This window comes from Lathamus discolor, chromosome 12, assembly GCF_037157495.1.
Source record: "Lathamus discolor isolate bLatDis1 chromosome 12, bLatDis1.hap1, whole genome shotgun sequence".
Classification (NCBI taxonomy): Eukaryota; Metazoa; Chordata; class Aves; order Psittaciformes; family Psittacidae; genus Lathamus; species Lathamus discolor.
The window spans coordinates 10,235,674-10,254,589 of NC_088895.1; the positions used below are offsets into that span (position 1 = coordinate 10,235,674).

Below are 18,916 nucleotides of genomic sequence, written 5' to 3' on the forward strand. Positions count from 1 at the left end.
TGAAGTACACAAGAATGGAAATGGCAGTGTGAGAAGAATGCTAAAATGTCATGGAAGAGGTGATGTGACCTGCCCCTGGAGCAGGAAGGGTTAAAGGGTGCTGTGGGGGTGTTTCAGGTCGGGGTCCACATCTGATTTCTCAGTAAGCAGACGTTTTCTGCTGTTGTTAACGAAATGTATTGTTTAATTTTACACAAATGGTTTAAATTAGCTTATTGGTAATGCTCTAGGGGAAATGAATTTCTAGAATCATATTTCAGGCACTGGACAAAACAAATGCTGCCCTACATTTTTGGGAAAGATGAGAAGTTTCAAGTACCCTCAATATTTAATACCTAGAATTAGATATCATAGGAATGACATGAAATAGTTACTTGATGAAAATACAGTTCATTTAAAGAGGATTAAAGTGCATATAAGTTATCCACCCCTTTAGAGAATGTTAATTGTTTTTTATATCTTATAGTTTGCTCTTCTATTGGTGGCCTTTGTTTTAATAATGCACCCTTTACTCTAAAATTCTAAATGTAATTAAGAATTTGGAAGATCAACGCTTTCCTTTGGCTATGTCAGGCGGAATTAAAGCTGCCTGTGGCCTCCAAGAATACTGGGGCATGTGCAGGGCTGCAGAAACCTGCTCTTATATGGGGTTAAGTTTCAAACATTAAAGCAACTGGACTTGGACCAACCAGGCAGTGGAGGTGGAAGTGAAATAAATCGTGATGAAATCACTTTAGACAACTTAATGAAAAAAAGAAACAGCTGAGATCCCACTGAGCCACTAAATGATTGATTTCCACATGGAAGCACCCATCTCCTCTGACAAGCCTTTGACAAAACTTTTCCTTTATTTCCATGTGGAATGGTTGTTGACCAAAGAATTAAAAAGACTGAGGAAATAAAGGGACAGAATGGGTTATGAGCCCAAAAGACAGGAGAAAATGCACTGAAAACAGCAGACTGAGCTACTTGTGTATTCATTAAACATAAAGGTACCATTTGTAGACGTTTGGATTTCTTAATACTCAGGAAGAGTTGATGGTAAATGATTTTCAGAAGGAGCACAAATACTTTGAAATCTTCTAATATATTATTTAACATTTTCTTTTGACAGTTGTTTTAAGTCCTGCTATGTCAAGAAAGTTAATAGGAAAACATCAAAACCAGTTTCCCTGAGATCACGAAGCAACTGCCTTTGCTGATTTGGAGCACCGAGGTTCTGTTAGAAAATATCACAGTGGTCAGATTGCAGGTGGCATCCCAGAAGGATGCATGAAGATGTTGACTGAGCTGAGCTACCAAAATGACCACGGCTGAACATGGTGGAGTCCTGCAATCCTTGGCACCCCCAATAACTGGTAAGTCATAGAATCATAGAATAGTTAGGGTTGGAAAGGACCTCAAGATCATCCAGCTCCAACCCCCCTGCCATGGGCAGGGACACCTCACACTAAACCATCCCACCCAAGGCTTCATCCAACCTGGCCTTGAGCACTGCCAGGGATGGAGCACTCACAACCTCCCTGGGCAACCTTTGTTGTGTTCAAAGATGAATTTAAAATTTGATGCTTAAAGTGCCACATCACCTGAATTATTTTTGGAGCTCAGACTGCTTTGATACATTCTTTTCTAGAACACTGAAATAGTAATATCCTCACAGCCACGGTCATACTCGGGTTCGTTCCTCCAGTGCTTTTTGCTTCCCACGGAGGCCCTCTGTAATGAGTAAGAGCAGTTGCCTGTTAGTGCAGAAGCCAAGAAAGGGAGAACAGCAGAGCCAAGGCTGTGGAGCTGGTAGCTGGTAAATCCTTGCTGGTTTAAGCCAACAGCAGCTTTTTGCCTGGGAGCAGGCTGAAATGGGAAGACTTAACACAGTATCAGTGTTACTAGCACTCACACTGGTTATGGCTGTAATGGGAATGTAGAAACAACCTCCAAAATCTGGAATATATCTGCTTTAGGGCTAATTAAAAGGAAATCCCCCTTCAGGAAGCTATCATTCCACACTCCCCAGGCTCTAGCTGGGTTTTGCCACACACTACCAAATTGTCTCCACTTCTGAAGTACTTGTGCCAAGAAAGAGAACAGCATAGTAGTATCCATTGTACAGGTCCACTGCTTTCATTCAGTTCCTCCGAATTCAATGGCAGAATTAATTGCAAAGTAAAATCCATGTAATTGGATTAATTAACATTACATTTTAAGGTCCCAAAATACAGAATTAGCCATGGGGTAAATACATAATGCAGGTTTTTCCTGTAAACAGACCAAGTGCTATTTTTGGATCTGTAGCTCATCAAGCTGTGCCTTGCTTAAAAAGCTGCTAGGGTAAGAAACAGGGCTTTGAAGGGGGAGGATAAATACCATAATTAGGGCTGCAGGACAATAAAAGGATTATCTTACATATAAAACTATTTGAGTGAAGTTGCTTGAAAGATACACCTAAAATTGCTTGCATGGATCTATTACTTTCTTTACAAGGACTTGCAAATCTCATTGAATATTTATGGACCTGGAACATACGAGTGGATGAAATTTAAAACATAAATTCAATAGCAATTTATTGCAATGAAATTCCCTAGCAGCTGTTGCCCCAACCTCTTAGCCTTAATAGACAGGCTTCACGTTGCAGAACACAAGCCCAGTGATAAATGATATCAAAGCCGAATGCCCTTGATTGATGAACGCTGCCTCATTTGATGACTATGAAACAGTCCTGAGGGCTGAGCTCACCACTATTTTGGTTGTTTTCTATTTTTTCCCCCCTTAATGCATATATCGCAGAAGGGTTGTTTGTGCTTCTGTGATGGTTATCACATGCAAATGAGCATGCTGTTTCCCAGATGCAGATTTTGTATTTATAGATTAAATACAGCCTGAAAAATCGTATGTTAATTACATTCTGAGGGTGTAGCAGAATTTCTCACTTGAACATGTTTTGTTTTGCTGGAAATAGCACAAATTCCAGATCAATGTATTGAATTGCTTGAAGGTTGGTTATAAATGTATCATGCTTTAGAAAAAGCTTTCTAATCATTACTATGACTAATAATTTATCATTAGCTCAATGCTTAGACTTCTATAACACATTATGTATTTGGTTTGGGGTTTTTTTAACTATCTGTAGTTCTCAGAAGACAGCCAATACTTGATTGTCTTCTGGGTGGAAGGGGGATAAGGATCAAAGCCAACATCAGAGATACAGTGGCAGAGATCTTCTGAGAGGAGATGTTTTGAGAGGAACAGGACTCCCTGCGGTCAGCTCCGTTGGCTCTAAATAGGGTTTGGGGTTTTCTTAGTGCCTGTTACAGTCCCACACCACATGTATCATGCTGAAAATCCATATTGTTAGGGTTCCTCCTGCAGTATATAGTGGCCAACTGAGACACTGCCATCCCACAAGAGGCCTCAATAGTCACTGGTAATGGAGATGTCTGAAGAAACACAGCTCCTCCAGAGAGAGCAGGGGAAACCCAACAGGCTGATTCAGCTGCAGGCTTAGCAATTGTTCAATGGTAGATGTTGGCTGGTGGCTTTTAACCTGAGAAGTAGCGCACGAGTTCTTGCATCCCAGCATGCCAAAGGATACACGAGAAGTATTCAGGAAAATTGTGCTCAAAAGGGAATGTAGCAATGTTTGGACTCCAAGCCAGGCCAGATTTGCCCTTGAGGGACTGTGTTATTGAAGGCAATGCTGAACATAAGCCCATTACAATAAAAGGTGGGGGAGATTTTGGAGAAGTCAATATATGGCATTCAAATTGCCCCCCTTTTTTTTTTTTTTACTGTCCCAAAAGAAGTTGCAAAACATCAAAAATAAAGAGGAAAGCTTAAAATACACAGCAGACTTCATTATTGCAAATAAAAGTCTGATAAAACAGCCATTACATCAATAGGAATCATCTCACTGGTTTTCATTGGCAGGATCAAGCCTATACAAAGCAAATAGTTTCCTAATAACAAGTAGTTAAAAATATGACCTTTTCTGTTTGTTTTCTGTAAATGTAAATCCTTTGACTAATTACAGATTCAAAGATCTGTCCAGAAGCACCAAGCTGGAAGGAATGATTAGTACAGACTTCAAACCCAGGTAAGTCTCACTTTTAAAACAGCCTGCTACAGTATATTGCAGTATATCCTGAAAGCCACAGATGAGAACAAACAGTACCAAAATACATAGTAAATTGAAAATACACCCCTCCCCATTCCCTTTTCACAGCTCTCATAAATCTTTTAGTAAATAAATAAATCACAGAGGTACCAACAAAACTGGCAAACTAAGAGGTAGTTCATGTAACAAAGCATCTCTGTCTGTGAGCACATCTTGCTGCTGTAGGCAGTGCTGTGCAGTTCTGGAATCTGAAGCCATATACGGCTACAGGTGCTGTGCCAGCCTTCCTGCTCTGGTCTCAAGAGACAAGGCAAGCACAGGATAGTTTGGTCACATCAGCTAACCTGAGAGCAGTTCAGGTCCCCAGACGGTAGTACAAAACATGCCCTGTACTCCTCACTCTTCTCAAACAGCAACACTCTTGTTTGTATTTTGGCAATTATGCAGTCATTATATGACTGTAGAACATTATTCAGTCAATAGAAATGTTGATCTTCCAGTCTTAAGAAAGCATTCATCCTAACAATGTTATACTCTGCTTATATAACTAATCGTGGCTTTCTGAACATATGTGTGCATGTCAGATGTACCTAAATACATTCAGACTGGTATAATGGGAAAGAAAACTGACGCTGCAGTTTGGTTAGGATGCAGTATGATTAGAACAGTCATGTGGGCTCTATGTGGTGGTGTGCTCCACTGTATACAAGAAATCCTCCCTTTGAGGCCTTACAACAATAAAAACTTGTGTTCAAAGAGTATACTTCTCCTATGTGATCTTACAAAATGATACTGGCCTGTGATGAACTGGTACACTAGAGACAGTGTGCTGAATTAGACAGATTCTGAGTTTGAATAGCAGACAACTCCTGTGATGTTGGTATGTTTGAACAGAATATTAATGCATGTCTTTTTATCTCTTCAAAAAAGAAACCAAGAGAAACCCAAATCTAATTGTACATCCTCCATTACAGTGCTTTACATAGACTGGTGGGTATCAATTGTGGTCTTGCAGTTCACTGGAGTCTTAGGACAAGGTTCTCATAGGCTTTTCTTTCACTTTCCCATGAATGATGTTTCTTCATGTAGTCTTTGGCTTTTGTTACAATTTCTTTTTCCATAATGGGGTCATTCATCAAACTCTTGGACAGCACAACAAACTCCTAAAAAAGATAAAGAAAGTTCTAATGATACTGAACTAGCTTGTACCCATATCTTCTGTGATTTCAGTAAAGCTCTTCAACTGTGAGCCAATACATGAAGTTGTTCAAATGAATTTTTGAAGGTCAAATATCATAGTTTATTTATAAACGGTGATCAATAATTAATTATTCTGTATATCATTTTACACAGCCCACCAACTAAGACATTTAAAATCACAGACAATCCGAAGAGCATTAAGACAAATAAGAGCAACAAATTTAATGACTCAAAAATTGTTTGCCTGCCCAAGTGTTAGAAAACCAGGCTGATTATAAATTAAGTAATTCATCTGGTCGCCTGCACAGAGGACAACTGGCAACAGGCGTTTGATCTCAGCTCAGCTAAACTTGTATCTCACTGCTACTGTGGCATCTTTAGGTAGTTTTATGGTAAGACTAAAAACCAACATAAACATAGTTATGAAGATAAGCACAGGCAGGCACCAACAGGCTCATCTGGAGCAGATGCATCTGGGCACTTACAGACACAGCAGTGTTAGCAAAACAAGCTCTGCAATAAAATATATTAATTTCCTTTAACTGTACTGGCCAAAATACTAGACCTCACATATTACAGCTCTTCCTTTGCCTGCTCCTTGGCCACTCTAATTTATTTAGTTCTAAGGAAGAGAAACTGTGAACTTCAAACATGTGAAAGGAGATCTGATGTCTGAACTAATCTGTTCAGAGCAGCTGGTCTAATTTTCTATCAAGAGACAACTTCCAATACTTTAGCTTGGTTATAAATGTGCTCAGATCTTCGCAAAATTGTGTCTTCGTTCAGCTCAGAAAAGCAGACTGCTATTGTGTCAATGGAAAATTAAGATATTGCATTACTACACAATTGGTAGTGAAGATCAGTGCATAGGGATGCAGAGGACAAAAAGTATGGGAGAAAGAGTTATGTTGTTTATACAGTCTATCAGCTGTTAAAGGCATTATCACAAACAAGACCAGAATTTGTATCAACACCAGGTTAACTACTAAGCTCTACTTGAAAATCTAAGTGCACAGTGTATATAAATACATACAGAAAGAAAATCTTTGGTTACCACGGAATCAATTTCCCTGTTGTAATGCAAGTGATGGCTATGCATAATACATAGCTATAAAGTGACCCCTGGGAAATGCTGGTATGTTAAATCACATTAAACATGTTATAATCACTGCTTTGGCTCTCACTGACAAGACAAACTATCAATATATGCATCACTGCCATAAACTTTGAATAGTCGGAAAGGTTTGTAACTAGGTAATAGAAAGATTTTCATACATGTGTATTAACAACCCCTTATTTTACAGTACTGCAGTTTTTGCTCTGTCCACACAGCACTGATAAATCAGCCTTTGGACTAGCCAGGAGGACCACATGCTTCACATCCAGCCCACTTTCCATCCACAACTACCTTGGTGTTCAGGTATGTGCTCATTTAATCAGTATATTCAGTTTCTCCCTTGGAATAACCATGGCCCAAAGAGGGAGTTATCTGGTTTCCTGTGATTCTCACCCTAAAAATACCAAGTAAGGCTGGTCCAGTAAATACCCTGAGGCTGCTTCTCTCAGACAGTGCAGATACAGCCACTAACTCCAGCTTTAGAACCACGTTCTTCTCCTCTTTTCATTCCTCAGTATCTGCCAAGAATACAGAGCAGGCAAGGTGGGAAAGACTTACATGACTTATGCTGGCTTCATCCAATTGCCTATATAATCACAGTAATAAATACTGTTCACACTGAACTATATTCCAACTTTAATTTTATGTTCCTGTGCAGGATTTTATTTAAAGTAACGTTTAAAAATAATTTATGTAAATTACCTAAGAACAGAAGCAGCAATGTAACATTTCTTGACAGGTACTCCTATTAGCATTCTTTTAAAATGTGGATATAGAGGACAAAAACTTGGAAACATGTAAATGATAGAAGAAATTAGATCCTTATTCACAGTTACAATATTTAGTGCTAGAGATAATTTCAGGAAAATGCCAAACTGACTCCAAAGCATAAAGTTGAGAAACTGCAGAAGGGAGAAAAAGCAAATGGAAAAACACCAGGAAGCAGAGAATAAGGACTTCTTAGCTTTATCTCTACTTCTACTAGTCAAATGTGACCACCTACAGGTCACTTGCAATCTGACTGGAAGCCAATGGGAAGATTCACTATGACTTATCTGGGTTTTGCCTCATACCCTTTGAACAACTGGCTTAGCTTGTTTTGGATGCTCAGCTTTAGAAAGCAATAACTTCATTTGTCAGGTGACTCTGTTAAGTACAACTGACCTGCATTTCAGTTGCAGTTTTGTGCTAAGTCTGAAGCTCCCATGTGCAGAATGCAGACATTCAGAACTTGGAGCTTTTTCAGAAAATTGCACATTCAATTTTTCTTTTCCAGAAGCTTATGATACACAAGCTATTTACAGTGTGGTAACACGTCTCTATCAGCTGCTCTGCTGAATTTGTGCAAGTAATATTGCACAAAACTTTGTGCATTCTCATATCTGTTGTAGATGTGAAGTAACCTTCACTCCTGCTGAAAGAGGGGAAAAATTCATCAATGACTTTCCAATTATCAAACATAAGGGTATGCACTTCAGCAGCCAGAATGAAGGAGGTGATAATGCATGCTAATTTACTAATGCGGGACATCTATATTTGTAGTAAGCCTTTTATTCATATACAGAAATCAGTATTATTACTTTACATGTGACAGAAAAACACTGTAAAAGCTGAACCTCAGTAGTTAGCCACAACCCAGAACAAACAGGAGAGAAGATCATCTTGTGTGCCTCCAGAACAGATACTACATGTGCCCTCTGTATGGATAGTACTTCACTTCAAACACAAGCATTTTTCAACAGCAGCATCCCCAATACATTTTTTTCCTGGTAAACTGACCTACCACCTTTAAAGAAAATGTCAGCTTCTCTATGTAGTACCTAAAAGAAATGCTGTATAATATTTTGCAGAGACACAGATATACAGGTATCTGGGAAATAAGGCTAGAAAGTGAGTGCACTGAGTAAAAAAGAGTGACTATTCCTTCAACTACCATGAGAACTACATCGGAACTGCAGCTCCACATAATGAAAATAAGATGCATGGTTAATATATTATTTATGTAATGAAAGTAACTGTGCAATTAAACCATTTCATATCAGCTTCAGCAGATAAAGGAACATGATTCTTAAACAACAGAGAATCACCCAAGGGAAGGCAAACGCCAGATGTAAATTCAGAATAGCGACAGATCTACCCAGTGGCGGGCACAGCTCAGAACTTAGCTGGCCCATCTGTGTACTTCACAGGGCAATGGGCCAGTATTTCTAGGGGAGTATAAACAGTGATTGCTGGCACTGCCAGAAACTGCAAATTAGTCTGTTCAGTGTGAAGGTTGAAAGCTCTGAAAACTTGGGCAATATTCTGGCTTGAAGCACTGGTGGCAATGGCAGTGACCCACGTTTGGCAGAGGAGAGTAATGTACATTCAATGCATTGTTGCCTGTGCTCAGCTGAGCTGTGCTTCCCTCTTACCACTTCAAAAGTTGTTTCTGCTAACACAAGTCTTTCCAGGACCCACTCTCTCTCAAACTTAGTTGGTGCTTGGCCTCTCTTACTGGCTTTGAAGTTTATTTACCTCCTTCTGTTTATTTAGCACCTTCTGTGAGCTTTTACAGATGCTGAACATGTAATTTTGAAACTTAGAATGCTGAATAACTGTCTTATCTATTACTTACTTTTTTATTTCGGGTCCTATTAACTCAGTGTCAAATATTCCATAAACTTGCAAATTCAACTAATGGCAGGATCAAACCATGATTTAAAAGTAGTGACGTAGTATCAAGGACAAAACTTTTCATAGCTTTCACTTCTTCATTAACTGTTTCTATGCAAGTATTGTCTTAAGTGACTGGCAAAGCTTGCTTTATTTCCAGTCAAGTAGCCTCAGCATAAATGCAAATGGATAATGATAACTACAGTCATGCACAGAATTTCCTGCTTCCCTGTAAGCTGCAAATGCTCACTTTCAGCAAGAGCAAAAGAAGAAAACTATCAGCATTCACAATTTAAAACAATTCTCATTGTGTAATGGTAATTCTATATCCCTCTTACTTAGCTTTCAAAAGATAAGATAGTCCACAGACCATACACAATTGCTCGTATCTAAGCTAACTTTATTGTAAAGCTTTCCCTCCCCAGATCAGTAACGACTTGAAAATAAGCAGTGCTTTCTACTCCTGAGCTATGATACAGTCTGTATCATCACAACCAGGCAGGATCCACTAAACTTGTGTAGCAACGAAAATTTCTTTGATATTTTCTAATCCTTGGTGGTCCAGATTCTTCAAGGCAGAGAGATTTTCACAAACACCTGAACACAGCAGTAATCTCCCTATATGATTAAAGTGTTTTTCCCTAACTAACCTGATGCAGTTGAGGTTGTAGCACAAAATACTTTACCAGATACTTAAGATGTCAAAATAATCAGAGTAACAAACTCCACAAAACTTCTTACCAGAAGATATGTTTTCTGCTCCCTGTTGTCAACTGAGTCTTCTAAGGCAGTATCCAAAGTGCCATGGGCAAACTGTTCCTTCTTACAACAATAAAAACATGAAATCTACTTTGAAACTGTGTTTTAACTTAATCACATTTCTTTGATCTAATATAACTCTCAACCCATGATAGACTATGTACAGTGATTTAAAAATTGTATTTGATATGGTTTGGGGAGATAAATGGTTACTTTAAAATCATGAGTGATGCTGATCGGCATTCTGAGCTCATCTCTGCAAGAAAGTTTTCAACAACCCTGCAGTGGAGGTAAGAGTATTACCCTTGTAAACAAGTACTTTCCTGACCCATTTGCAAACTTTGATAGTTTATACTGTATTTGACAACAGTGACAGGATAAAAGGGCTTTTACTAAATGAGATACAATTGATGTTTTACAGAAAAGCAGGAATATTACTTTCCTTTCTAAGATAGGTTATCTATCTGCACAAACATTAGCGATTCCAATACAAATCTTACCTATGAGTACAAATATGGTAATGCAAGTCACCATCTTCATGTAAAAGAGATTCTGTGGACTTCTGAGATAGAATAACAGCAAAAGGCGGATCAAAAAGCAGAATAGGGGAGTTTCTGATCTTTGCTACAGCATGTTGCAGAGAAGGGATCTCAGACAGAAGGGGTTAACATAAACTAAGCTTACAATATTCTAGACATATTTACAGCCTGTGACTCTAGTTCTGATATAAAAGGAAGGCCTTAGCCATTTGTACAGAGCCACTGGTGTCACTGGGCCTACTTCTGTATTTAAATTTGCACTTTCCTCCAAGTAAGGAAATATATAGCGTATTTTTAATTGATCTTGGATTGGAAAGAAACACTTGGAATGTGGGACGCTTGGAGATTGCAAAAGAGGCTTCTTACAAGGATGTATGATGAAGCTAATTGGGTATGGTATGAATAATGTATTTGAATTACAAGCCAAATGTAACCAGCATATTGAGGGAACCAACAGAACGTATGAGAATTCGTATCAAGCAAGCTATCAGTCTGTGTGTTCAACATGATCATATATCCATCAAGTTTTGAAGAAGCACATGGAAGTCAATGGGCTTTTGCAGAGAATACAAAGGATTTTAGAAATAGCTTTATATCTCAGCCTCCACTAGCCTGGAAGTATCCCATTTCCAAAGGATATTGCAAGTAGAGGAAAAAATTTCAGATGTTAACGATTTTTTTTTTCTCCATAGAAGCTATTGGAAGCATTTAATATCCCATAAAACAAAACCAAACCAAAATACTCAAGCAAACAATAGCATTTTTCTATTAAAAAGCCCCTAAAATTAACTGAGAGAATTCGCCTTCCTGAAGTACAACTTAATAGGAGGCATTAACCACACACACACACACACTCCATAAAGTAAATAAATATGATACATTTTCTGCTTTACAAATGGACTATTCTAGTCAGGGCTTTTTTAGTCTTGAGTTGGATAAAAACACATGTGTAACAGCAAAGCCATAATGCAGGAAAATATACTGAAATGAAAATTTGTAGCATTGAAATATGGGTAGGGTTCCCTCTCCCTACTCTCACTTATCTTCACAGAAACTCCATTCTAACCCTTTACTTAATTTTAATTATTAATTATTTTCTGATCGAGCAATATCTTGAACCTAATAGTGCTTTATATTAACACTGCTAGAAATTAGAGATAATATATTATCTAAAACTTCAGGCTCTTAGTTCTTTTGGTTAGAAACTCCTTGTCAAATATGAGTCTGTATTTCAGTTACTACTTAAATGGAACTGTGACACAAGTACAGCATCTCTTCCAGGGTTGGAAGCCTTATGGAACCTTCAAACCTGAAGTGCGCCACTCAGATGGCACGCTGTACAGCAGCACAGGCAAGGCAAACATTCAGCAAGGCTGACACCTAGTCAAAGTTTAGTGAACTGCAAAGTGAATGCAAAGAAAGGCAGTCTAACCCAGGATTTTAGGAGAATCTGATTAAAAAATGCTGAGAGGAAAAGCCAGGTTTCCAAACACAAACGTGGAAAATGAACCTAAGCTTTGGAAGGGAAAGGTTTAAGGACCTATTGTTTTCCTACCTGAGGATTTGAAAATAGCAGTCCTGTTTCCTTGTGTTTTATTATTGCTGCATTCCCAGGAATGTTCCTTGCCAGCACTGGAATATTTAAATCCATTGCCTAGAGGAACAGAAAGAGGAAACAACAGTTTATTAGGATTCACGGATTTTGAGATGTAAATGCTGACAACTTTATAATGAAAGGCAGAAACAACAAACCAAACTTCTTTCTTTCACATCTCTCCAGATTTTTAGTTGAAAACTACCATGTCTAAGGTGATCTCCTATATGGAACTTCTCTGAAATATTTTGTTTATCCTTTTGCTAGTACTGTAACTTAGAATATATTATCAATCCAGAAAGTCAATGAATAGCTGCTTCATTGCTTATGCTTTTCTATCTGAAAGTATGCAGTTTGTTTCCCACTGGAAGCTCCTGACATGTTACAGGCTTGAAGAGGATAAAATTAAAGTTCAGATGAAAGGCTGTCACAGTAACTCCTACCGTTATTATGCATAGATGAGAAGATTAGTTCATAGCACAAAAAGCCACTTCTCCCCAACAAAGTATCTGCTCCTTGTTCCATTAAACCACTTTTTTTTTTTTTTTTCCAAAGATTTTCTGTAACATGTGCAGAACTGGACAGAGGTGGGCAGCAAAACGACAGTGAAGGTGACCGTGGAAATCGCTTGGCTCCTTCTCCTCAGTTCTGATTCCTAGGGGTCATATGGGACTGTGGAAGGAGTTTTTCTTTTGACAGCATCTGTGACTATAGCCTGTCTTGGACTTCGAGCATTCAGGGACTGCATGAAGTATGCAGTGATGCAGCTTCTGACTGAACTATACCAAGGAGAGGAGAGAAAAGGTTATGCTTTCAGAACACATTACGCTTTCAAAACATATTATCTACAGAGCTATTGCTATGGGACTCCTCACAGACCAAGGAATACAGCTGAAGAGGCAGGACTTGATTCCACAGAAATTATAGGGTAGTTGCTTGATGTGTTTATTCATTTATTTGTATGCATATGTATGTGTGCATTTATGCATATGCATAAAAAAGGAAAAGAAGTGTGGGGTCTTAACACAGTAGCAGTTCAGGTTGCCTGCAGAATCAGGAGCAGAGAAGGTAGCACAGCTAATAAACCACTTCCAAGCACCCTAATGCCTAGCAACTTTAAAATATACAGCTTAGATTTTGAAGTAAGTGGTGTGCAAACCCTGGCCATTCAGCTCTGGTACTCATGCATATCCTGATCTGAAACTTTAATTACTATTGATGAATTTGGAAGTCTTGAGATGCACTGACTGTAAAACCGCAAAAACTCGTATTGTACAATTATCACAGTGTCAAACGAGAAACTAATTCACTCCCCCAAACCTTCAATCTGTTTCATACCGATTCCCTGTCACTTCAAAGTGAATGCATTTTTAATTACTGTCATTACACTCATGGATGGCTAGCAATTTTGCTTCAGTCTACATAGTAAGAAAAACAAAGCTCCAAGGAGAAAACCGTGGGATTTTATAGCTCAGACAAAACTGAAGAGAAAAAGACCCTGGCTGATAAAGTATAGAACCAATTATGTTTAGAACAGTGAGAGACTTCTGAGACTTAGCAATGTGTCTCAGCTTAAAGTATCTAAGAGAAACACTGTTTAAATCACCACTGCAGATGAATATACCCTGGACATAGAAATTCTATAGTCCTTCTGGAACAAACATCTGCTTTGCACTAGTTAGCATGAAAAATAACAACACTTCATGAAATAACCTTTTCTACTCTTCGTATCAGAAACTACTGGGTCAGCTGGAGGTAATTCAGACAAATAGATTAATTAAGTAAGTGAACACAACCCAGATTAAGTAAATGAGAAATATAAAAACTACAGGCCAGATTTCTGAATTTAAGTGTCTAGAGTTGTTGAGGTGCAGGGGTTTTAAAACTACAATCAAAAAGTCTTTTTGTGAGAGGAAATGCAATTATTTTGTAATTTGCTCTGCCTTCACTGTTAAACAAATCTGTTTTCCATAGGTAGATTTGCAAAAACAATATGATGACAGTATGTACTTCTTATCAGTAAAGTTCACAGAACTTTGAAGTTCACCCAGGAAATGAGACAGATCGGTGCCCCGCTCCGCCTGACAGGTTTTCAGTCTGCAGACCAAGGACATGGCTTTTGGCTCTAATTACCCAACCACGGCCCTAACACAGGGTTAGCTCAGAAGCTTCAACATCTTCCAAAAGAGAATGGCTGAGTCAGCTCTTTTTCAGACCTTTCTGTTGACAGGCTTAAACACCCTTGTGTTCAGTCTGCTGGCTCTTGACCTCATTCATACACATTCAGTGACCTGGGAGTGTAGACATTTTTCTGAACGTCTGAACTGAAAATGAAGAGCTCGACAGTGGCAGTGGTCACTGTCACCTGCCTAAGGCCTTCTCCTCACCTCTCCCGATCTCTCCTTTTACAAAACTGTAAGAGTATTTCAGGTCTGACTACTTTCCAAACAAGCGATTCAAGGGGAAGCGCACCAGGGAGAAGGAAAGAAGGAAAGGAAGAAAACATGAAAACCACAGCACAGCCACGTGAGGGCTGATGGCTGAAAGTGCTACTATCCCCCAGAACACTTACCTGCAAGACAGAGGGGAGTTTGGATTCAGCATGTCAGTGGATAGTGGACACTCTGCACATAGTGAACATCAAGTATGTGCGTGAATGGCCTGAGGCAGTTCTGTGTTGGACTGTACCTAACAGTGTGGTTGCATAAGCTGGCACAGTATTGCTCTAGTGAAGTTTAGATTGGACTGTAGCACACACTTAAAATAGATGTCTTCAAGATATATGTTCATTCACTTCTATTTCTGAATGCTAAATAGTTGATGATTCATTGAAGTTGATCACAAAGTTTATATTTAATTTTCTGTAATTTCTGAACTCTAAAGGGAATGACATTTGTTCTGTCTTATAGAGTTGGAGGGCGGTAACTGCTTCATAAGGAAGCTTTCAGGTCCCAAAACACATAGGTACCAATGAATTATAGCTACTGAAAGACAGAACAGATGGCCAAATACATGAGATGAGGGGCTGCCTTTGTACCAGCTAGCTTTAAACAAATGGATTGGGCTGTAAATAATTACTGCATGAAGTGGCTTAGAATTTAATTTAGATACTTAGTCTATTTTTAAGCAATAAAAAGAATAATTTACATTGTTGAAAATATGTATAATTTACTGACCTAGGTTCCACACATAAAAGCATAAAATAACAATTTAGTCCATTGGCCATCTGTTTTGTTACATTATTCTGACTGCAAATGTGTTTTAATGCTGTTTCAGAAGGACGCAGGATGTAAATTTCAGCTTTGGAAGCATGTTTATCCAATAAGCATTTCTAAACAGCAGTATAAAGCTTATAGAGTAAATACAGGTTTTATTTACTATTTTGTCTGGACTGTCCCTCATTCCCTTCTTCCTAGCCTACGCATCTTTTTGTTGGCCCATCTTCAATTTTACTGCTCTATAAAATCCCTTCATTTCTATTTATTTTTATACTGTGCTACAGCTTATATTCCAAACTACTAGGCCTGAACTTCACATGACGTCTAAGACCAGATTTTGTCCTACAGCAGAATAAAGTCTTCCTTTTCTATAAGTATTTTCTTTAATTGGCCTTTTTTTTTTCCTTTGTAAAAGCCTAACAATCTAATAATTTTTAGAACAGTTGGAACAGTCTTTAGAGCACAGGAAAAGTACTCCAATGAAATGGTGCTGGGATCTCAATCTTGTTCTTACCAACTATATAGAGAACATACAAACTTTTCCAGTAGTAGTGCCTTTTTCACCATCACATGCCCAGGAACATGCAGAACTCCTGAGCTTTCTGAGGAGGAGATGTATTTTAAATATTTGCTATAATGCTTGTTTTCTTTTCTTGAAATGCCAAACAGAAAATAGATCAGTCACAGCAAAACCTCCGAGATATCAGTACTAGATGACAAAGTCATTAGTTATGGCTTCTAGTGATTTCATACCTTAAGGCAGGTTGAAATGGATATGATTATATATTTATCTCTTCTATCTATTATATGTTTATCTCATACTAAAATACTGTTGTTTACAGATTCATGACCTTGTTAAATTTTGAACTTTCAAGAGAACGAAAGTTGCATTTCCAAATTCAAGCAAGATGTTATTTCCAGCCTAGGACCAGAAGACTTTTTATATGCAGTTTTCTGCCTTATTAATTTAACAAGAACTTAACAGATGGCTCTTCCTAGTGCTGGCCATCTCAAGCAGGGACTTGACTTTATTAGACTGACACTTCTACAGTAGGGTATTTTATAAGTATGTCATCAAATCCCACTGTACAACTGTCTAGTAAACAGACATACAATACCAAAACCCCTGTAACTTCAAAAGAAATCAGACAGGTCTGAAGTACTAAAACCCGCAAGCTTTAGGTAGTCTCTCAAGTAGTTAACTGAAGACATGATTTTGCTTGTAGAATATCCTGACTCAGCTGGGACTGAAGCTGTTGTCTCACAACACCTATGCCGTGTCTGCTGAACTCCCCTTACTAAAATGCAAGATGTCAGTTTGCACCTGCAATTGGTAACTCATTTGCTTGTAGCCCATGTGCAGCTGAGCTAGCATGCTCATGCTTCTGAAAGCATACCAGCTGTTTTTATCCTCATTACACAACTTCCATGATAAATTCCAAGTTATGAGTTAATTCTTACAATGCTCACTTAGGTCTTACTTCTGAGGACTTTCAAACGTGGAAGAAAAGCATGCTAGAAATGCAACAGGTGATTACTTGTTAGAAATGGGAGAGTCATTAATACAAATCATGTAGTAGTTTCTATGATCTTCTGAGACCGTCACAAACCAACATTCTGCAGTCACCAAAAAAAATTGAATAGTAAAAGGTGTCTGCCCAAATAACTTCCATTTATTTTTTTCCTAGGAAGCATTTCATACTAAGCAGCACCCTACTCTGACAGGTATGAAATAAACCTGTTATTAATTTTCAATACTGATGGCAAAAAAATTGAGCTTGTCATTCATTCATTAATCATTTCAGAATTAAATAACCAAACACAGATCTTATCTTAGACTGCTTTTTTGAAAGGATGTGAGAATAAATGAAAGTCTGTTCTAACACCGTTATAAGGAAGTGTATGTGGAATCAAGAATAATGAATGACAACCCCAGTAGATCAGAATGGTTGTTCTATCTCAGGTCTGTCTTGTTAATTTAACAGGATTAATAAAATTACGTTGTCATTTAAAAAAAAATAAATAAAGCAAAAAAACTTGTCAGCTCAAGAGAAAATAACCTTAATTACTAACACTTGAAGAAATAGGTATTTTAGTTTTGTGTTCACTAGCTTTGAAACATGGACATAAAATGTTGACCCACATTTCCAGTTATAAAAGGTGATTTCAGAGTCACTGTAACCTCACAGAAAAACCTTACCGCCAAGATGCAATTACCTCCAGAATTGCAGCAGACATCCCCTCTGAAATGGAGCTGTTCACCACAGCAAAGCACCTTTTCATAGCAGCATGAAGATCATCTTGGGGCATCTCCTGTAATAAGTGTACTCCAGGTGCCCTAGAAATAAAATGCACACAAATAGGACTCCTGCTAAGAACCTGCTCTAACAATTTTTCCTAAAACTTATGGCAGTGATGGAAGGTGGTCAAAGCAATTCAGGCTTGGTTCTGGTGTTAAGATTCACTTGCCACTTCACCGTGTTCTGGTTAGCTTTCTGTTGATAAATGTGGTTATAAATTCAGTACGGTATACACTGCTATCAGTGACTTCATCACCTGTTGTTCTTGAGTTTTAGTGTTCAATTACACCTTGCTCTGTTAACCACTGTTAAGTACTTAAATGAAGCAGCTGAGTTCAATGGATAGGGGTGTGATTTTCCCTTAAAGAATGTGTGCAATACAGGAAAGATGCATGCAGAGACTTAAATACTTATACACAGTTTATTTAAGAAATGGAGCACAATCAGAATGGTCAACTGCAGGAGATGCTGACTTTTCAGCTGTTGGTTTTGGGGGATGAAATGTGGTTCTTAAAGATCTCTTCTGCTTCCTCTTTCATTGTAAGTACTTTTCTATTCTGATTGGTTACATTTGTACTGTTTCATCTTCCTCTGATTAATCAAGGCCAATTGAATCAAGGGTGAAGTGTTAAAAAAGATGGAAACTATCTGGGTGCAGTCCCAGATAAGAGTGCATGAGATCTTTAAGACTGGTGATCATGTTTGAAAAGCCAGCATCTCCTCCACTTGATGAGCCTGCTCCTGCCTCATTAACCTCAACATGAGATCACTAAGCCAGATGGAAACACAAGTGCCTTTGACATTAAGGCTAGCTCTCTGTCAAGCAGACTTTGTTAAGCATTGCTTTTCTGATTGTGTATTAACACCCAGCTTCTATGGAGATAAATAACTGTATCAACTGGAGTACAAATGCATGATTGCAGGAATCATGTTTCCCATGAATAACCTGATAGAAAACCAAAATCATTATACTGGCTTCAACGGAATTGAAAACCACGCATCTTACACAGATTTTATTATCACATAGTATCAGATATGACATGGTTGTTCTGTTCAATTCTGACAATTCTCAGTTCTGCAGACACACACAAAGATCTGATTTCTCTAACATTTATATCCTTCAATCAGGAAGCATATAAACTAGGGACAGAGTAAAAGCTGTACAGGGTTCTCTTGTCTGGCTACTCATTCACCCACCAGCAAGCATGCAAAATCTTGCAGAAGCCAGGATGAAAGAAATGAGAAGACTCAAAAGCATAACAAGTATAAATCACTAAACCACATGTGATTTAATACAAAGCATGAGATCTACTGGTTATTCTAAAATTTAAAATGTATGGAATATCGACTGTGAGAACATTACATGCCAAGAAATTAGAACACATTCATTAGCCATACAGAGTTGTGCATGTATGTTCATTTG

General features: G+C 38.2%; 1 protein-coding gene and 1 long non-coding RNA gene across 10 annotated transcripts in view; one reads left to right on the plus strand and one right to left on the minus strand.

Moving 5' to 3' along the window:
- Positions 1-13,844, plus strand: part of LOC136020899 (uncharacterized) — a 29,785-nt gene extending 15,941 nt beyond the window's left edge. The window contains exons 3-6 of one of the 3 annotated variants that reach the window (XR_010615554.1): positions 1,115-1,358; positions 4,028-4,090; positions 6,644-6,731; positions 12,531-13,844. This is a non-coding gene — a long non-coding RNA (uncharacterized LOC136020899). Of the gene's footprint in view, positions 1-1,114; positions 1,359-4,027; positions 4,091-6,615; positions 6,732-7,819; positions 8,173-12,530 lie in introns of those variants that run through there. The other 2 variants (XR_010615555.1, XR_010615553.1) reach the window with 2 other exon arrangements.
- The window catches only part of GLT1D1 (glycosyltransferase 1 domain containing 1), a 52,025-nt gene continuing 36,939 nt past the window's right edge, over positions 3,831-18,916 (minus strand). For 2 of the 7 annotated variants that reach the window (XM_065692542.1, XM_065692537.1), the window contains exons 10-12: positions 17,411-17,531; positions 11,937-12,035; positions 3,831-5,274 (exon numbers count right to left, since the gene is read on the minus strand). In XM_065692542.1, coding sequence (XP_065548614.1) covers positions 5,128-5,274; positions 11,937-12,035; positions 17,411-17,531 — 367 coding nt within the window. In that variant the 3' untranslated portion in view covers positions 3,831-5,127. Of the gene's footprint in view, positions 5,275-5,322; positions 6,947-9,824; positions 9,906-10,342; positions 10,405-11,936; positions 12,036-12,418; positions 12,755-17,410; positions 17,532-18,916 lie in introns of those variants that run through there. The other 5 variants (XM_065692540.1, XM_065692538.1, XM_065692539.1 and 2 more) reach the window with 5 other exon arrangements.